We start from the raw sequence: 20,587 nt of genomic DNA on the forward strand, positions 1-20,587 counted from the left end.
TTGTCCATCTCTGAAAACTATCTTTCAACAATGGTGGAGGGCCAGACTACATTCGAGTAACAGATTTAGTAACAGAGCTAATTAATAAATCTTTATCAAAGGTTACCAAAAACAGGTAAAAATTAAGGTGAAAAACCAAGTTAGCAGAGATTATTTGCAGAAATTTCTGCAAGTGAAGGTGGCTGCAGCGTTCCTGTATAAGGAAGTAGTCATTTTTTAAGCAGTTCTTATATTTTGAATTAAATGACATCCACCAAAATACGGATTCAAGGTTTCTTGAAACTAACATGATGGTGGAAAATAGCCAGCATCCATTCTGAAGACCCAGCATGATAAGCATGTGCTTGCTTGTCTGTCTTCATCACCAGACTCTTTGCTCCAGGGAAGCAGGCAGATGGTCTGTCCACTGTCCTTTCTCCTGTAGCCATTGTTCCCTGTGGCAAAGACACCAGGTGAGTGAGTGAACAGAGGCTGGCCAGGTACTGCCGCTATTTCTATAGGCACCAAAACTTGATTTTTTCAGTTTTGGGGTTTGATTGCTAAGGCAATGGCAACCCACTCCAGTACTGTTGCCCGGAAAATCCCATGGATGGAGGAGCCTGGTAGGCTGCAGTCCATGGCGTCGCACAGAGTCGGACACGACTGAAGCGACTTAGCAGCAGCAGCAGCAGATGACTTCCCATGTGTGCTCTTGTACCTTATGCTTTTCTGTGTGTGTTTTAAACATACTGTGAGCATTAGGGAAGGAGCCTGAAGAGTGAGGGCAGAAGAAAGTAGGCTTTCACTTTGCCTTGGGTAATTCAAACATGGGTAGTCAAGAGGGTCGGAGAAGGCAATGGCACCCCACTCCAGTACTCTTGCCTGGAAAATCCCATGGGTGGAGGAGCCTGGTAGGCTGCAGTCCATGGGGTCGCTAAGAGTCAGGCACGACTGAGTGACTTCACTTTCACTTGCTATTTCAAAGACAGACTTGTGTTCACCAAACTAGTAAGAGGGTGATATATAAACCAGAATATTAATTTGTCAATTAAAGAGAGTAATTAAACTCTCCCATTAGACTGGAATGTTTGCCTTTGTCTCTCAGGGAAATTACATGGCAGGGGTGCACATGATAATCAGGTGTTTGCTTGATGAACTTGAAGTGAGCACAGTTGGCCACTGTCCCCTCTGTCCTAGAGCTGGCAGGCCAGCTGTCACCCCAGTCTACCGAGGGATTTCAGCTGGTGGTCAGGACGCACTCATGGCTCATCAGCTCCTCTTCGTAGGAACAGGGAGGGAGCATGCAAGATCTGTAGATAGGAGAATTCCTGTCCTTTGGGCTTTCCATTTTAAGGCTATATTTCTAATCTGTTAAGATATTCTTTCTACAGAGAGACTAAAATTGATTTGGTTTTAAGCTTTTCATTAGATTCACAGTTCAGTTTAGCCCCATTTCTGGGCACTGTAAATAGAATTTGAATTCTTTTTTTTTCCTTTTAAATATTTATTTGGTTGTGAGAGTTGGACACCACTGAACGACTTCACTTTCACTTTTATGCACTGGAGAAGGAAATGGCAACCCACTCCAGTGTTCTTGCCTGGAGAATCCCAGGGATGGGGCAGCCTGGTGGGCTGCCGTCTATGGGGTCGCACAGAGTCAGACATGACTGAAGCGACTTAGCAGCAGCAGCAGCAGCAGCCAGGTCTTAGTTTCAGCATGAGGGATCTTTTAGTTTCAGCTTGTCAACTCTTGAGTTGGGGCATGTGGGATCTAGTTCCCTGAACAGGGATCAAACTGGGTGCCCCCTGCATTGGAAGTGTTGAGTCTTAACCATGGACCACCAGAGAAGTCCCCAGAATTTGAAGGTTCTTGAAACTCATTAGTGACTTATAAAGAAATCATTCTTTAGGATGTTTCATTTGTCTAGGGGACTGATTGCATATTGCATTAATTAAAAGTCATTAACTTTGTGTTTTACAGGTCCTTGTGGATACCTACTATATAATGGTGACATTACTTTATAGTGATTGAATCACTCGTTCAGTTAAGAGATAGTCTTTGCCTTATCAGAGCCTTAATTATTATTCGTTTTCAGGAGCCATTGTAGTCTCTAAGCTTCTTGCTGCTGTTTTGTGAAATCTTGCCAGTTGGTTTTCAAGTCTGACTTATGAAGATAGAATTTCTAAAAAGCAGATCAGCCACACTGATAACGATGATAGCAGAAATGCTTATTTTTATGTATCTCTCCCTCAATCTTATTAAAAATTTTTTTTCTCCATGACATACTGAAATGATGAAAATGTGCCTGAAGGCTAGGTTGCCAGTACCAAACAAATAAATACTCTAATTAAATAATAAAAGCAGTCAGAATCCATAATGTAAGACTTGCAAGGAATGGAGAGAGAGAAATTTGTACCAGTTAATGCTTAGCAAGCTGTCAGGAAGAGATGAGACCAGAATCACAGTCAGGGACCAAGTCCTGGATGGCTCTGTGTGTCCAGCTACAGGGCATGTCCAGAGGCTGATGGGTTCCTGGCAGAGGTTCGGGCAGGGAAATGACATGTTTAGATATGAGTGCGAGACCACTCACCTTGGGGGCCATAAGGACAGAACAGAAGGGAAAGAGGTTGGTTGAGATATTTGGAGAAAACAGGCAGGCTGAGAAGACAGGAGATCTGGAGAGAGCCCTGGAGGGTTCTGTAACTAGGTGCCAATCAGTTGTTTTAAAATAGCAATCAGGAAAGGAAGAACCATGGGAGACACCAACACTTATGGGCAGGTCCAAGAAAGAGCCTGCCAGAGAGAGAACCCTGATCAGCAGTCAGAGGTCGAAGAACAAGCGGAAAGGACTGTGATGGGAACCAGGTGCCCAGTGAGTGGTCAGCCATTCAGATGCTACTGGGAGGTTAAGTAAGCGACCTCAGATCTCCCCTGGATTTGGTGATGCTTTCCAAGAATGGTTGAATGGATTTGTAGGAAAAGCAGAGAAACAATCAGTGGGTTGAAATCTGAAGGAGAAGCAAGGCAACAGGTAGAGGAGAAGAGCAGAATGAGCTGTTTTGTTTTCGACTTTGAGAAGGGAGAGAATTGAACCTGGGGAGGAGGCGACAGTAGAAGGGAAAGGGCAGAGGTTCAGAAAAGAAAAAAATGAAGGGAGGGGCTTGGATCATTGAGGAGACAGGAAGGGATGGAATAGCAGGCAGATTCTGCTTTTGTAAGAGGCGAGATACTTCTTCCTCTGAAAGTAATGTCTTATAGCTAACCATCGAGTCTCACCTGGCAGCATCTTTTTTCCTGAAATAGAAAACATGATTATAGAAGTTAGAAAAGCACAGAATGGTGAAGGTAGCACAACAGTGAATGTGTAGGTTAGCCGTTGAGGGAAATGGGAAGGGAGGTGGCCCCTCGGAATAGAATTGTCAAGGCATCAAAGGCCTAGTGTATTGGACACCATAGATTTATCAGGGCACCAACCCACCTACCCATGTGATTTTGTTCCCAGCAGTCTAAGCTGGGCAGGTATAGGAATGCATTAGGCCAGAGGCTGCATTGCTGCATTATGGCATATTTGCAAGGTGGATGCCACAGAATGTTGAAGGGGCAGGAACTTGGGCATGCTGGCTTGTTGCCAGATGTTACTCATGCTACAAATGAGCGGACAAGCAATCTTGTTTAGTGATGTGCAGGCAGAGATTGTGGTCGTATAATGGAGCATTTGATGAGGCTTTGGCAGGGCAGCTAGAGCCATCTCAGCCCTCTAGTCTGGGAGACTTCAACACTCACTTGGTTCATCAGGTTCTAGCAGATCTCCAGGAGGATGACCACTGTCCCTCCATGGCTTGCCTGGGAGACGTTCTCCACTGTGTATCTGGCAGATTGTATATAGGCTAATTCTTTTCTCTTTTGTAGAGAACTAATGTGGGGAGAGGGGTAGGGGAAGGGGGAATAGGATGAATTGGGAGATTGGGATTGATGTGTGTGCACTGCCATATGCAAATGGATAGTGGGAAGCTGCTGCACAGCACAGGGAGCTCAGCCGTGTGCTCTGTGATGACATAGATCTGTGGAAGTGCGGGGCGAGAGAGAGGTGCAAGAGGAGGGGATATATGTAACCATACACAGCTATATGTACTAACACAACATTGCAAAGCAACTGTATGTCAATAAAAAATAAAATAACAAATAATAAAAAAGAAGTTCTTAAAAGGAGCTTTCACCAGCAAGTTGAAATTAAAAAAAACAAAACAAAACACAAAACTATCAGAGTTGGCAGAAACAAAATTCTTATTTTGAACCCATAAGAGTCTGGCCCCAGAAGTTTTGGCTCTTACAGTTTATCCAGCGGCCTTGCTGGCCCCTGTGCTTTTTCTTTCCTAGACCCAAATGCTCAGACCATCGACTTGAGTTAGTTTGGGGTCAGGGTCCCTTTCTGGTCATATCCCAGACTTCTGCCTAACTGTGGGCTCTTCTGGCAGCAGGCTCTGATGTGCTTTCTCTGTTGCTTCCTCTATCATTTCAAGTTCTCCTTGACATTCAGTCGTTTTGGATGGGTCTTTCCAACTTGATCCCCAGTCATCCTTCCTCAGGTTACAAGTCAGCTCACACGTGTCTTGGAGCCATTTCATCTCCTGCCACATTGCTTGTGATCCCAGGTCTTTAATTCCTGCTTTTATCTCGATGAATTTCTCTCTGTCCCCTTTGCCTTGTCTGAGAAATGTCCCCAGATCAGAAGTTAAGGAGGACTTTTTTCTAATAACTTCATTTTGGTGGATGCCAACTTCTCAAATAGGATCTGTCCACGGCTCATGACCTTGCTCAACTCAGACTGGGAAGATTTCTTCTTTTCCTCTCTCAAGAGCAAGTAAGTCCCTCACAGTTCTTCTCATGGGCTCAGATCCAAGGAACATCCGGTGATAGTTTAGTCACTAAGTCATGTCTGACTCTTTGCAACCCCAAGGACTATAGCCAGCAAGGCACCTCTGCCCATGGAACTCTCCAAGCAAGAATACTGGTGTGGGTTGCCACTTTCTTCTCCAGGCAATCTTCCTGACCAGGGATTGAACCCAGGTCTCCTGTATTGCAGGCAGTCTCTTTACTGACTGAGCCACCAGGGAACCTTGAACATCTAATTCTCACTTATTCCCACAACAGAGGACTGGTGGTCTAGCCCTCTCTTTGGAAGGTCTATTGCCTTCCACTTCTCTATGGATCCTGGCATCTCTTATGGAGTCAGGTCTTCAAGCATCTTAAAACATGGTGGTTATATTGTTATATTTCTGTCACTATGAATAACAATCATTGTTGAAAACAGCATGAGCTAGGAGTCTTGACTAAGAGGCATTGAAAGGGGTTATATTGATCAGATGCCTGAAGTAGACAAATGTTTGAAATTTAAGGGTTCTGCAGATCAGTATTTTAACATATTCCTAGGAAGGTTTTAATGACATTAGATGAAAAGGAAGAAAACTAGGAATGAAAGGAAGAAAAACTAGGAATTCAGAGGAAGAAAACTTTGAATGAAAAGGGGGCAGGACAGAAAGAGAGTGCAGAGAACTCAAGGGGCTTCTTTCTGTTCCTTTGGCTGTGAAGTGACTTCTGTGGGTAGGAGAGGTTACCAACACCTATAACAACAACAGTTTAAGGAAACAACACAGCAAGGCATTTAGGAGAACAGGAACGCAACATTTATTTAGTAACTTTCATATTTTAGCTGTTTTTATGCACATCCCATGTAATCCCTTGTCTTGATCCACCTGAATGGACTAGGCAGCTTATAAATACCAGAAATTTATTTTTCATGCTTCTGGAGGCCCAAAATCATAGCACCTGCAGATCTGGTGTCTAGAGAGCCCACTTCCTCATAGACAGCCATCCTCTCACTGTCACCTCACAAGGCAGAAGGGGACCAGGAAGCCCTCTTGGGCCAATTTTATCAGGGCACTAATCCCATTCATGAGGACCCCCATGACCTCATGACCTCCCAAAGCTCCACCTCCTAATGTCATCACCTTGGGGCTGGGATTTCAACATATGAATTTTGAGGGAGACACAAACATTCAATCTGTAGCATCCCTACAAACTACTGAGTAAAGATTTGAACAAGGAAACTCTTGGATTTCAAAGGCCAAGGTGGAACCCAGATTCAAGGCTGGCCCTGCTGGCTGACACCTAAGGTCCCCAACTCTAACTTTACTCTTGCATCTCCACTTCAACCCAGATACCCTTATTTGCTTTCCATGGGCCTTCTGTGATTTCAGTTGGGCAAAGCTGTTTGGATTTTTTATTAACAAAGATACTCACTGATTTAAGGGAAGTTCTATGACACTCAACCGTAATGATGCCTGCTTCTCTGTTTCATGATTCAGTCTTGCAAAGCCATCGTAATTCAAAGCACTGCTGGCTCAGTAATTCACTTCATTGATGGTGCTGCCTGAATGAAATACACAGCAAGTTAGAAATAAACAAATCTTTGGAAAGTATGATAATACATTCAGAAAGTACAGAAGGTGAGGCATGTAGACAGAAAGAGGAAGGAAGTGGGAAGAAAACCTTATCAAGATAAAGAGGAGTTTTGTGAGCCCATAAGATGCTTGTATACTGTCTTTTTAGACAAAATTTCTGAAGATTAATCATGACTCTCTCTTGTTTATATCTTTAGCTTGATACCGCATACTCCCTCACCTCCCATATCCAATTTATTATGAAGTCCTGTCAGTTTTATGTCCAGAATAGATCTCAAACCTGTCAGCTTCTCTTCTCGCCCGTGGATGGTGGCTGTGGGCTTCTGGTCCACTCCTGCACCCTGATGATCTCTTCTTCCAGGCATGGAGGATGGTTGCCCTTTCTGAAAACTGCTGTGAAATCAGGTCGGGCAGACAGCTAGTTCTGGCCAGGCTGAAGCATTCAGATAAAGAGTAAGACCGTCCAGCGCTTTCTCCTTCTGCCACAACAGTTTTGGAGGCAGGTTGTTGAAAGTGCCCTGAGAGTGGAGTATGTGGTATTTCTAGATCACGTGGAGCACTGCTGCCCTAGAAAGCCACCCAGTGTCTAGTGGCCATTTCATGAGCAAGAAACATCAGCAAGAGAAAAACAAATATCATATATTAATGCATATATATGGAATCTAGAAAAATAGTACTGATGAACCGATTTGCAGGGCAGGAATAGAGATGGAGATGAAGAGAATGGACTTGTGTACATAGCAGGGGAAGGACAGGGTGGGACAAATTGAGAGTAGCATTAACATATATACACTATCACATGTAAAATAGATAGCTAGTGGGAAGCTGCTGTGTAGCACAAGGAGCTCAGCTTGGTGCTCTTTGATGACCTAGAGGGGTGGGATGGGGCCTGTGGGAGGCTCAAGAGGGAGGGGATATATGTATACATAGAGCTGATTCACGTTGTTGTGTAGCAGAAACTAAGACAACATCGTAAAGCAATTATCCCCATTTAAAAAAATACATGGTAAAGGTTAAATAAATATTAGTATGTGCAAACAAAACAAACAAAAGAAAGAAACAGACGTTTGTGATGGAAAGCACCTGCCAGTGGGCAACCTCGGTAGTCACATCATAATCTCTTCCATCCTGTCTGGCAAAGCCAGGGGCTACAGGGGCTATCATCTCTCTCCTAGAGCCCCACAGAAGCCTCCTCACTTTCATCTTTTCTGTGGTCCTGCCTCCTCTTGTTTCATCTCTGAGTCAACTTCTTAAAACCTTACATGAGGCTACACATATCCATCTTTCCCCTGCCCCCTAACCTTGTCTTGCTGTCCATGTTATTAGGGTTCCTTCTAATCTTAGGGTTCACCAGGCCTGTGTGTCATGGGCCCTGCTTCCTGCTCCAAACACCCTTAAACCTTTCAGTCTTGAGCTTCACTTGCCTCCTTTCAGTTCCTCAAGCATTCTGCAGCCTTTGCACGTGCTTTCCCTTCTATCTGGAATGTTCCCAGCAAAGTAGCACCCTTGGATTACCCTGGGGATCTCCACCCAAATGACACTTTCTCAGAGGCCCCCACACGATGCAGACAGCTCTGGTTACACTTCTCCATGGCATCCACTGCTGTTTTCAGGGTTCTGTCCACAGACCAGAATTTTCTATCCATTCGTGTGGTTTTGTTTGATACACGTTATTCTCCTTAACCAGACAGGAAGCTCTGCTAGGAAAAGGGTCTGTGTTCTGTGTTTTCCAACTCCATATCCTAAGCCTCCTGTGGCTGTTTCCTAACTCATTAGATCCTCAGCAAATATCTTCAGGATGATTAAATAGACGCATTAACAAGAAATCGGAGTTGTGTGCCTATTTTTGACATATAGGGAGAGTGATGGTTGATATTTTTTGAACTCTTACTATGGTAGGTATAGTAAGAAGTGCTTTTCTTTCCTTTTTAAAAAATTATTTATTTATTTGGCTTCACTGGGTCTTATTAATAGGGCTTTTCTGGTGGCTCAGATGGTAAAGAATCTGCCTGCAGTGCAAAAGACCCAGGTTCGATCCCTAGATTTGAGGATCCCCTGGAGAAGGGAATGGCAACCCACTCCAGTATTCTTGCCTGGAGAATCCCATGGACAGAGGAGCCCATGCAGTTGCGAAGAATGAAATACGACTGAACATCTTATTAAGAGTTGAGACATATGGGATCCAGTTCCCTGACCAGGATTGGAACCCACCCCCCTGCATTGGAAGCCTGAGTCTTAACCACTGAACCACCAGGGAAGTCCCCCCAGTTGCTTTTCATTGTTTCCTCTATCATGTATATATCATGAAAATAACACTGTAAGGTAAGAACTAGAGATGCAGAAACTGAGGCCTGAGTCGGCTAACTAGTAGCACACGTGTGTCCGCAGGGCTTATTAGGCAGCCCAGCTCTATAACCTGTTTCCTTAACTTGCTTTTTTGATTTGGTTTGTCTCCGGCTCCAGTTTTTCCAAGCTCATACAATAATAACAACAGGCCCTTATATCACAGCTACTGTAATAATTAAAGGCCAGATTTATCTTGCCTTCTTTTGAGAGAGAATTATTGATCTTGTGTCTGCATGCTTCCTACCAGAGACAACATCTTTTTAAAAATAAAGTCTGTTTACACACACAATGATTAAAACTATTCAATAACTTGTTCAGTTATATACTAACCTCAAAATATGAAAACTTGAAAATACAGTCTTCTGTGGAGAGTTCCTATTTGACTTTATCATGTCAGTGTATTAAAAAATTTAGACCCATCGTCAGAGGTGAAAATATCAATTTCCTTTTCCATGGAGAAATCCAATAATGGGATGAAAATTAGACTTCATTTGGCTACACTTTACCAATAAATCTGATTTTTGTTAACTGTATCTCATAAACTCTTCTTTTAAATCAATCTGTTTTTTTTTTTTTTTTTTAATCTCTTTCCCAAAACAGCACATATCTGAATGAGAAGTCCCTCCACCTGATGGAGCGCTGCCAAAATCTGCAAGCGGGCTTGGAGACTTTATCTAACAGAACAGGAAAGTAAGTTCTACTCTTCGCATTTAATTTGATTTTAAAATAAGTATTTTGTGTAAAAAAATGTTTCACAGCATCTTTTTAAAAAATTAGCCTCTTGAAAATTTTTTAATTAATTAATTTTTGGCTGTGCTGGGTCTTCGTTGCTGCGAGGGCTTTTCTCTAGCTGTGGTATTCGGGCTTCTCATTGAGGTGGCTTCTCTGATTGTGGAGCACAGGCTTCAGGGCATGTGGGCTTCAGTAGCTGTGGTTCCCAGGCTCTAGAGCACAGGCTCAGTAGTTGTGGCATACAGGCTTAGTTGCTCCATGGCATGTGGGATCTTCCTGGATCAGGGATCTAGCCCATGTCTCATGCATTGGTAGGGAGATCCTTAACCACTGAGCCACCTGGGAAGGCCCAAGCTCTTCATAGTCCCCTGATATCATGCTTGAATTTTTCTGCATCCAGCCCAGGCCTTTGGGAAAAGTGCCTTCTTGAAGCTTTTCTCATATGACTCAGTTTGAGCCGGCCACTGTTTTTGCCAGGACCCTTGCTTATGATAGATTGGTCAGAACTAATACTTGTAAATGCTTCTTTTCTTAATTTTTTTAATACTTATTTTTATTCATTCATTTATTTATTTGGTTATGCTGGGTGTTAGTTGTGGCATACAGGATCTAACCCAGGTGTGCCCTGCATTGGAAGCGAGGCTTCCCTGCTAGCCACTGGACCAGCAGGGAAAGTGAAGTTGCTCAGTCGTGTCTGACTCTCTACGACCTCATGGACTGTAGCCTACCAGGCTCCTCTGTCCATGGGGTTTTCTAGGCAAGAGTTCTGGAGTGGTTTGCCATTTCCTTCTCCAGTGGATCTTCCCATCCCAGGGATCGATCCCAGGTCTCCCGCATTGTAGGCAGATGCTTTACCATCTGAGCCACAAGAGAAGAGCAGGGAAGTCCCATGCAAATGCCTTTTTTCTTGCACAATAAGTACAATGAATTTTGAGGTGGATGTAATAGCTCATGCATTGTAGATGGTGCTGGACATCGGTTTTGACCATGTTGGAGCCATTGTTTTCCTTGTTTGTTGGGCTTTTCCTCAAACTTTTCTTGAGGGACTCAAATTCCAAACCTCTTGCACCACCCTCCATGCATCAGATCTGTGGTGCCACACCTTATGAATAGTAGAACTTGGAAAAATTGGTCCTTACTCCCCCATTCCCTGTGACAAACTGTCTGTATTCATTGCCTGACGTGGGAATCAGTGTGTAAAAGTTACAATGGACTGTCTTCAACTCTCTGTCTGATGAACTATTCAATGTTTTTGTTCCCCAAAGTGACAAAAGTGCTCAATGTAACAATGAACCATTGCTGTACTTTGGAGCAAAGCACGTGCGTCAACATGGCAGAATGTTCTTTAATCATGGAAGGTGATTTGTTTTCAACGCAGAAAATTAAAAAAAAAATTTTTTGGCCACACCCTACAGCATATGAGACTTTAGTTCCCTGACCAGGGCTGGAACCCATGCTTCCTGCATTAGAAGGCAGAGTCTTAAACACTGGACCACCAGGGAAGACCCCACTGCAAAGAATTTTGCAACTCTTTTATGAGTGTCAACAAATATGGTTAACTGCAGTGTGCTGATGAGATTGCCTGGGTATAGTTTGCTCTCTCACTTTTTTCCTATTGTTTTGGATTTGATGTTAAGACTTTTTCTCAGTTGTTGTTTAGGGAGATACCTTTCCATGATCTGCACAATTTTCAGCCAGCTCATATAATTAGCCTGCACTAGCATTCTGTTTGGCAAAAGTCTAGAGAAAGTAGGCAGGACCTGACCATTGTTATGAAAGTGTTATTTTGATCATAGGAGACTAATTTGTTCAATAGTATTGTCTATTGTCAGGAATTGTACATTCTGCGACCAGCGCTGATACAGAGGTACAGGGGACAATTGGGAAAGCTATTCAGTGTGTGGTAATAAAAAGCAATTACATTTTCTTAGAAATAATGATTTAGCTCTGTTTTTGTCATGGTCTGTTAAAGACTTAGAATTTCCTCTTTCTTCAGCCAGTTTTCCCCTTTCAGATACTAAAATAGAATTTAGGAAGATGGTGTTAGAGTGGGAGGAAGCAGTGCTCTTTCTCCCACTGGTCTTTTAAAATTAATTAATTAATTTTAATTGGAAGATAATTACTTTACAATATTGTGGTGGTTTTGCCATACATCAACATGAATTGGTTGACTACATTTTTGAGTGAAAGTAAGCTAATGGTTGGCATTGGGAAAACCATCGGGATTCTTTATTTTCTGTGTAAGGCTATGAGCTCCAGGACTGTGAGTTCGTGGTTCTGTCTGTGGTGCCTATCACAGGACTCAGCACATAGTAGTTACTCAGCAAATGTTTGTGGAATTAAATTAATAAATGAATAAATATACTTCTTAGGTCTTCAAAGGATTTTTCTTCACCTTCTCTTACTCTGTCCATAAACTTCAATTCCTTTTTGAAAACTATTTTTAACTTCTCTGGCTCTTTCTCTTTGAATCTGAAGTTTTCTGTTTTTTCCTGCCTCATCCTTTCTCCTTGAATGTTTCTCTCGGTTTCTCCATCTCAATCCTTTTTACCAGGTGTCTCCTGGATGAAATATTATACCATACTAAAATGCTGCCTAGCCATCTTATCACTGCATCTTATCACTTGCATTTTTCAGTATGGCAAAGATTATTTGTGATCTTTTCTGCTTACTTTTTTAAAAATGATAATTGTGTGGATATTCAAGTTGTCTATCTTAGTCCACATCATTTCAGACCAATGAGCTGATTTTTTAAGAGCAAATACTTCAGAGGGGCTGACCCAGGAAATGATCTCATTCCTCTCCCTGTTGGGTTTTGCTACCTCTGTCAACTGTACCATTTTCTTCCTGTGTTCCTCTTCTATTTTCCCAGATGATCGTGGAACCCAAAAAAAGGTTACATCTATATTTGTTCAGTTTCTCCCATCTGGTCGGGGTAGATGAACTGCTCTAACAGAATCTCCCCAAACAGAGTATCATATCACAATCTTGTGTTCTGTCTCATACAATGTTCAGTATAGACCTTCTTTCTTGACTGAGCAACTCTTCTCTGACTACTGACTCAGGGATTCTGGATCCTTCCATCCTATGATGCAGACATCTTCAACAGGTGATCTGAGGGTTGCTGCAGAAGCAGAGGGTGCTATAGAGAAGGTACACACAGCTTGGAGGGGACATGCATAACTTCCCGTCATATCCCACTGGCTGGAACCAGCCTACCTAAATATTTGGGGTCATGTGATTGGGATTGGCCAATAGAATGTGAGTGCAGTTGTCTCATGATGGGCATGAGGGTTGTAGTGCCCAGCTGGGATGCCGTAAAACAACAGCTACATGATTTGGAAAGAGAGCACCAGTCAGTGACGTCAACCAGGTATTTCTGCACCATATGCATTAAATATTAAATAGCTCAGCTGTTCTTATTATTGTATTGACAACAGATCCCTCAGGTCTTCCTTAAAGATGAAAGGAAACATTTTGCTTAAACAATATCTTACATCCTCTGAACGCTTGAATAGTGCTCTTGGTGAAAGGAGAGATTTAGAGATCTTACAGAATGTAAGCCACTGCCCTACATCTTCCTGTGCAGTCATGAGGGCATGAAAAAGCCTCTTGCCTTCAAATAGCTTTTCTTGGTAAAATTCAAATTCTCAGAATCAAGGTTGGAACAAAGGCTTGCATCAGCTAGGTGTGGCTTGAACCGTAACTGCTAGGTAAGTGTGTATGTCTGATGAGCTGTTTCATGCTGTACCATTTAAAATTACCCAGAACACTAGAATTTTCTGAAAGGATCATCTTAATGGGGTGTCATAAAGATGTTTGTTTGAAGGCTCTGTTTGCAAGGTGAAAGGCAAAGTGAATTGAAGTCTGGCCCTAAGTGTTCTTCCTGTTTATTATCTTGGGGAGCACAGCATGACCTGAATTGCAGCTTGAAAAGAAGAAGTATAAATTATGGTAGATCAGGCTTCAAAAAACATGACTCTGAACATATCACTTGACAGCCTGCTAACAATGCAAGTATTGATAAATTTTAAGTTGTCTGTCAGGAAAAATGGTGTGTGGTCATAGACAAGATTTTCTTGGCATGGAGTGATATATGGCTTGTCCACTCAGCTTTAAATCTATGGTGCTTTCATTGCCTCTTCAAGAGATATCCACATTTTTGTGTCTTTTCACCTCTGACCCTTTAATTTGCCTTTTCTGGTCAGTTTTTGAGGGCTCAGGAATCTATCCCTCCTTCCTTTCCTTGTCATAAAGGAGACATTAACACAAAACAGCCATTCATACCAACATGTTGTGTTCTTAATATCATGGGGCATATCTGTTGGTAACCAAAGCAGTGGCTCTGTTTGCTGATACAAAATTTTAAGTTGAATGGGTGAACTGATAACAAGGCTGTAATAGAAGTCTCTGAAAACTTCTTTTTTGTGTGTGCAAAATCTGTCAAGGTGGTTTAGCCATCATTCTGTACCTCAAAGAGAACATAAGAAATAACCAATCATACAATTTAAGAACTTGAGGGAATGAATAGTCTCTTAAATTCTTTTGATCCATATATCTTTTTATATATAACTTTTATTTTTCTAAGCAATAAAATTCCCTCAGTTTAAAGATAAAAATAGGATTATGACTTTCAGAGTCAGGCAATCAGTTAATGGGAAAGAGGAAAATAAAATATTTTGTGTGTGGTTGTTGATGCTGGAAGTTAACCAGCATAATTCTAATCTGAATTCCTTAGTTAATACTTGGCAGGAGTTGCTTAGTATCATTTGTTACCATGCTGATAATTGGAATAGTGTATTAAGTGTTTGTCAGTGGAAATAAAACTGAATTTTCCCTCAGAGAAAAATTGAAACACTGACTTCTGCATTATACTACAATCTTGATTATGTATTCATATCAGAAGGATTCCTAGTACTTGCTCAAATAGCAAGTCATTTGAAGGAAACCTTTAATAGGAAAACAGCAACAATAAAAATAATCACACTTATTTAAGGTCATTAAGAAATAATTGGAAATAATTATTTCCAATTTCAGAAGTAGATGGAGAAAGAAAGCAAATCTATTGCATTTGTTCACCATTTTCAGATAAAACAAGTATTATTAAAGGTATTGTTTATCTACTATTTCTGGTAGCCAAACTTCCAAGATGGTGCCCACTAGTTTTTCCTTCCTGGTGTTTACATGATTTTCCCCTGCCTCACTGAAGGGGACTGCCCTGTGTAACCAATACAATATCACAGGAATAACGAGGTGTGATTTCAAGGTCAGGTCATAGAGTGTTTGATAATTCTGCCTTACCTTCTCTTAGGTTGCTTGCTCTGGGGGAAGCCAGCTACCGTGTCATGGGGACATTGAGAGGTCCACATACCTGAGGTCTTCCGCCAACAGCCAGGACCATTTTGTCAGCCATGTCAATGAGCCTCCCTGGAAGTAGATACTTCAGCCTCAACCTACATCTTGACTTTACAGTCTAATGAGCTACTAGCCCAGAATTATCCAACTAAGCTACTCATGAATTCCTGACCTATACAAAAATAGTTTATTGTTGTAAAACTAAGCCACTAAGTTTTGGAGTAATTTATAATATAACCATGGATAACTAACTGGCCACTCAATTCATAATCCTTTATGCTATTATATTTTTATCATTATGACAATTTTTATAGTGACATTTGTGTGTGGTTGTTGATGGTGGAAAATAACCAACATAATTCTAATTGGAATCCCTTAGTTGATATGTGGCAAGAATTGCTTAGTATCATCTGTTACCATACTGAAGATTGAAATAGTGTATTATTTTAAGTGTTTGTCAGTGGAAACAGGGGCTTTCCCCAAGGCTCAGCTGGTAAGAACCCAAATGGCATTGCAGGAGATGCAAGAGACACAGGTTCGATCCCTGGGTCGGGAAGGTCCCCTGGAGTAGGAAATAGCAACCCACTCAGTATTCTTGCCTGGAAAATTACATGGACAGAGGAGCCTGGCAGACTATAGTCCGTGGGATCACAAAGAGTCAGACACAATTGAGCTACTGAACATGTGTGCAGTGGAAACAAAACTGAATTTTCAGTAGTGGTAATAACAGCTATTTTTGTGGATCTACTGTATGCAAGGAAATGTAAGTATATGTATAGTCTTTGTAGTAGTTCTTCAGAGTAAGTTTCATTATTTTAATTCCACAAGTGTAAGTGATGAACTCAGAGGGTTTTAAAATGGCTTGCAAACATGAGATGGTTAGAAGTGGCAGATCCAGGGCTTGGATAAAATTCTGACTGTTCTGTTCTTGCTACTGTATGGCTCCATTCTTAATGAAAACAGAATTACAAGTCAAAAATACACGAAGAGAAAGGCATTTGACTTTATACTGCAAAGCTACTTAAAAGCAATCTTTATCCAAAATACTAAGTATATACTTACTTTGCTCACATTTTGTTACTTATTCTACTTAAGCATCTGTAATGTAAATATATGCAGGTAAGGTTTATCTTGCACAATTACCCTAACTGTAACTTGGGGAACAGTGTGACTTCTCTTGGTAAGGTCATGGCAGATGGCTAATTATTGTCATATTTCAAAACTAATATCTGAAACATTTGGGTGTTTTATGTTCTAATTATATATTAAATTTCAATTTCAGAAACACACAGCGGCTTCTCTGTGCCCAGCACTACAACAGGCACAGAGACAATTGTTCTCAACCTGGAAGGTATATATCAGACTCCCTGGGAGGTTTTTCAAAATATGCATGGTTGCAAACAGTTTAACTCTTGCCTAAGGGACACAGCGATGAAGAAATTATTTCTACTCTTTAGCAGCTCACAGTACATTAAGAAAGTCAAGGACTTCCCTGGTGGTCCAGTGGTTAAGACACTATGCTTCCATTGTACGGGGAGCAGGTTCAATCCCTGGTCAGGGAACTAAGATCCCACATGCTATTCTGTGTGGCAAAAAAAAAAAAAATAGAAAACAAAAAACAAAAACACAAGAAACAAAAAAACAAAACAAAAAAAGAAAGTCATATATTTACAATACTTTGTCTTCTCCTTCTCATTCTCTGTAGATTTCTTGTCATTTCCCCTCACTTTTGACCCTGGAGTGTCCCAGAACTCAGTCTTCCAGCCTCATTTATCTTCCTTCTCAGACCTGTAGGACTTCATTTAACCTCATGAATTTTAACTGCCATCTACCTACTGATGACTCCCAAATTTATATTTGGACTTCTTTCCAGATTCATATTACCTCTACCCAGTCAACTCTTCCCTGCGATACTCATAAGGAATCTCAAACCTTTTACATCTCAAAGGATCTCCTGGATTGCTCCCTGAATTTTATACTTCAACACTGTTCCCCGTTCAGTTAATGACAAGTCTGTTCTTCCAGTGCTCAGACCTAAATGCTTGGGGTTATTCTTGACTCTTTTATTTTTATCTATCTATCTATCATTAAATCTTACTGGCGACCTTGAAATCATACCCGGAAGTGGATAATTTCTTACTCACTTTATCACTTCCACCCTGGTCGAAGCCATCTTTATTTCAATATTGACAAACATCTCTAATTCTTCTAGCTTTTATTCCTGCTGTCTTGGAGAATATTCTCAATGAAGTAGACAGTTGGAAACTTTTAAAATGTAAATTAGATCAGGTCACTTTTCTGTTCTAATGTCTTCCCGTTTCACTCAACATAAAAGACAAAATTTTTACAGCAGCCTGCAAAGTCCTGGGAGCACTTCTCAAATATACATGTAATATATTTGCCAATAAAAAGCACAAAGAGGGTGGTAGAAGCAAAGTTGTATCAGACTAAGGAAATGACTACAAATGTAAAGTAACAAACATAATAATGTATAGTTGATTTATAACATTAATAATGTAATATTGTATAACAAAAATTCAACACAAAGAAGAAAAAGGGAAGAGAGCTATGTGAGTATTATTTCTATATATCAATACAGTTAAACTAGTACAAATTGAAAGCTGATTCTGATAAGGTATATATCGTAATGCCTAGAGCAACCACTAAAAATATAGTTTAAATTATTAAAGATGTCATGCCAATGTATGACAAAAACCACCACAATATTGTAAAGTAATTAGCCTCCAATTAAAATAAATAAATTAATTTAAATTTAAAAAAAATTAAAAAATAAAAGTAAATTGGCAGAGGTAAATCTTACTGTATTAGTAGTAACATTAAATATGACCAGAATAAATCATGTAATCAAAAGGCAGAGATTGTCAGACTGGATTAAAAAGCATGATCAAATTATATGCTACCTATAGAAGACACATTTTGGATTCAAATATACAAATAGATTGAAAGTAAAAGCATAGAGAAATACATCATGTGCGAACAGTAACCACAAGGAAGCGGGAATGAGTCTTCCCTGGAGGTCCAGTAGTTAAGACTTTGCCTTCTAATGCAGGGGATAGAGGTTCAATCCCTTGTTGAGGCGCTAAGATCCCACATGGTTCAATGCCAAAAAATCAAAACATAAAACAAAAACAATTCAATAAAGACTTTAAAAATGGTTCACATAAAAAATATTTAAAAAAATAAAACTGGAGTGGATATATTGATATTAGAAGAAATAAACCTTTAAAACAAAAGGTGTTAGTAGAAATAAAGATTTTATCATCATAAAAGGGTCAATCCAGGAGAAAGTTATAATAATTATAAACACATATGCATTTAATAAAAGAGCACCAAAATACACAAAGCAAAAACTGACAAATAAAGGAAGAAATAACAACAATAATTAGAGACCTAAATAATCTGTTTCAGTAGTGGATACAATACCAGACAGAAGGTCAATAAGAAAATGGTAGAACTGCATAGCAGTATAAACCAGCCAGACTTAACAGACATCTATGTAGTACCCACCAACAGAATATACATTCTTTTCAAATGCACACAAAACATTGTCCAGGATAAATCATATGCTAGATTATAGAACAAACCTCCATAAATTTAAAGAATAAAAATAATACAATGGCCACATTTTAATGAAATTTTAAATGAATATTTAGGGAAAAAAATTGAGAAACTCACAAATATATAGAAATTAAACAACATATTCCTAACTGTGCAGTGGGTCCAAGAAGCAATAGAAAGGGAAATTGAAAATAATTAGAGATGAATGAAAATAAACACACAGTATGTCAGAATTTATGGGATGCAGGAGGTAATAGCTGAAGCATATAAGACTTCTTTCTGAGGTGACAAAAATGTTCCAGAATTGACTATAGTGATGGTTGCACATATCTGTGAATATTCTAAAACCCACTGGCTTCTACGCTTTAAATAGGTGCATTGTATGGTATGTGAATTATACTTCAATGAAGCTGTTAAAAACTTTAACGTGTCTACAAATCATTTGAGGATTTTATTTATTACAGAGTCTGATTCCATAAGTCTAAGACAGGGCCTGAGATTCTGCATTTCTGATATTCTTACTGTTTGATGCCAGTAGTGCTAGTTTGAGGTCCACGCTTTGAATACCAAATCATCTACCGTCAGATTTCCTGTGACCTCCCACCTTCCTGAGTGACTCATGTGTGATTTCCAGCAAATCTGACCATCTTGATGTTTCTTGAACATACCCTGCCTGCTTCTACCTCTGACTTTTGCATCTGTCCTTCCCTTTGTCTAGAATGTTCTTCCCATTCCCATACCCTCATACGTGCATTGTTTACTTAATCATCACTCTTCGCCAAATCTCTGTCCAACTCCTATCTCCCAGGGAGGTCTTCCCTGACCACCCCACTTATATTGCAGTCCTATTTCACATACTTTCCCTCTTTTTCTGTTTTATCAGAAATGTACATGAGATACTTCAACATGCTATTAATTTATGTATTACTTGATATATAGTTTGGCAGGGCTGCCATAACAAATTACCGTGGACTAGATGGCTTAAGGGCTTTCCCTTAAGGTGGCACTAGTGGTAAAGAACTAGCCTGCCAATGCAGAAGACATAAGAGACGCAGGTTTGATCCCTGGGTCAGAAAGATCCCCTGGAGGAGACCCACTCCAGTATTCTTGCCTGGAGAACCCCATGGACAGAGGGGCCTGACAGGCTACAGGTCCATACGGTCACAAAAATTTGGTCATGACTGAAGCAACTTAGCATGTATGCAGGCAGATGGCTTAAAGAGCTTCCCTGGTGGTTCAGTGGTAAAGAACCTGCCAATGCAGGAGACGCAGGTTTGATCCCCAGGTCAGGAAGATCCCCTGGAAAGGGAAATGGCAACCTACTCAGATATTCTTGCCTGGGAAATCCCATGGACAGAGGAGCCTGGTGAGCTACAGTACTTAGTGACTAAGCAACAACAGCAAGATGGCTTAAACAACAAAAATTTATTTTCTCTATAGTTCTAGAGCCTTAAAGTCCAAGATTGCAGTGTTGGCAGGTTTGGTTTCTCTGAAGTCTCTCTCCTTGCCTTCTTGCTTTATGTATGAAGCATAGATATATGGTCTTTTCTCTTTGGTTGGTCACCAAAGAGAAAAGACAATATGTGTGTGCCACCATCCTGGTATCTCTCTGTATCTACAAATTTCATTTCTTTTTAAGAACATAAGCAGATTGGACTAGGGCCACCCTAAGGGCCTCATTTCAATTTAGGGCTTCCCTGATGGCTCAGATGGTAAAGAATCTGCCTGCAAAGAGTCAGACATGACTGAGAGGGACCCAGGGATCTGGGTCTCAGGAGACCCAGGGATCCTTAGCGGTCTCTGGAGACCAAGGGATCTCTAATGATCTCATTTCAATTTAACCCCGTATTTAAAGGCCTTGTCTTCCCTGGTGGCTCAGACGGTAAAGCGTCTGTCTACAATGTGGGAGATCCGGGTTCAGTCACTGGTTTGGGAAGATCGCCTGGAGAAGGAAATGGCAATCCACTCCAGAACTATTGCGTGGAAAATCCCATGGACAGAGGAGCCTGGTAGGCTACAGTCCATGGGGTTGCAAAGAGTCGGACATGACTGAGCGACTTCACTTTCACTTTAAAGGCCTTATCTCCAAATACAGTCATGTTCGGAGGTCCTGGGGGTTAGGGTTTTAACATAT

General features: G+C 40.8%; 1 protein-coding gene across 1 annotated transcript in view; it reads left to right on the top strand.

Annotated features, from left to right (window-relative positions):
• The window catches only part of ST8SIA6 (ST8 alpha-N-acetyl-neuraminide alpha-2,8-sialyltransferase 6), a 163,678-nt gene that overhangs the window by 87,873 nt on the left and 55,218 nt on the right, over positions 1-20,587 (top strand). The window contains exon 3 of the mRNA XM_027559842.1: positions 9,388-9,477. Within this exon, the coding sequence (XP_027415643.1) occupies positions 9,388-9,477 (90 nt within the window). The remainder of the gene's footprint in view (positions 1-9,387; positions 9,478-20,587) is intronic.

The sequence above is a fragment of the Bos indicus x Bos taurus genome, chromosome 13 (assembly GCF_003369695.1).
Source record: "Bos indicus x Bos taurus breed Angus x Brahman F1 hybrid chromosome 13, Bos_hybrid_MaternalHap_v2.0, whole genome shotgun sequence".
In the NCBI taxonomy this organism is placed as follows: Eukaryota; Metazoa; Chordata; class Mammalia; order Artiodactyla; family Bovidae; genus Bos; species Bos indicus x Bos taurus.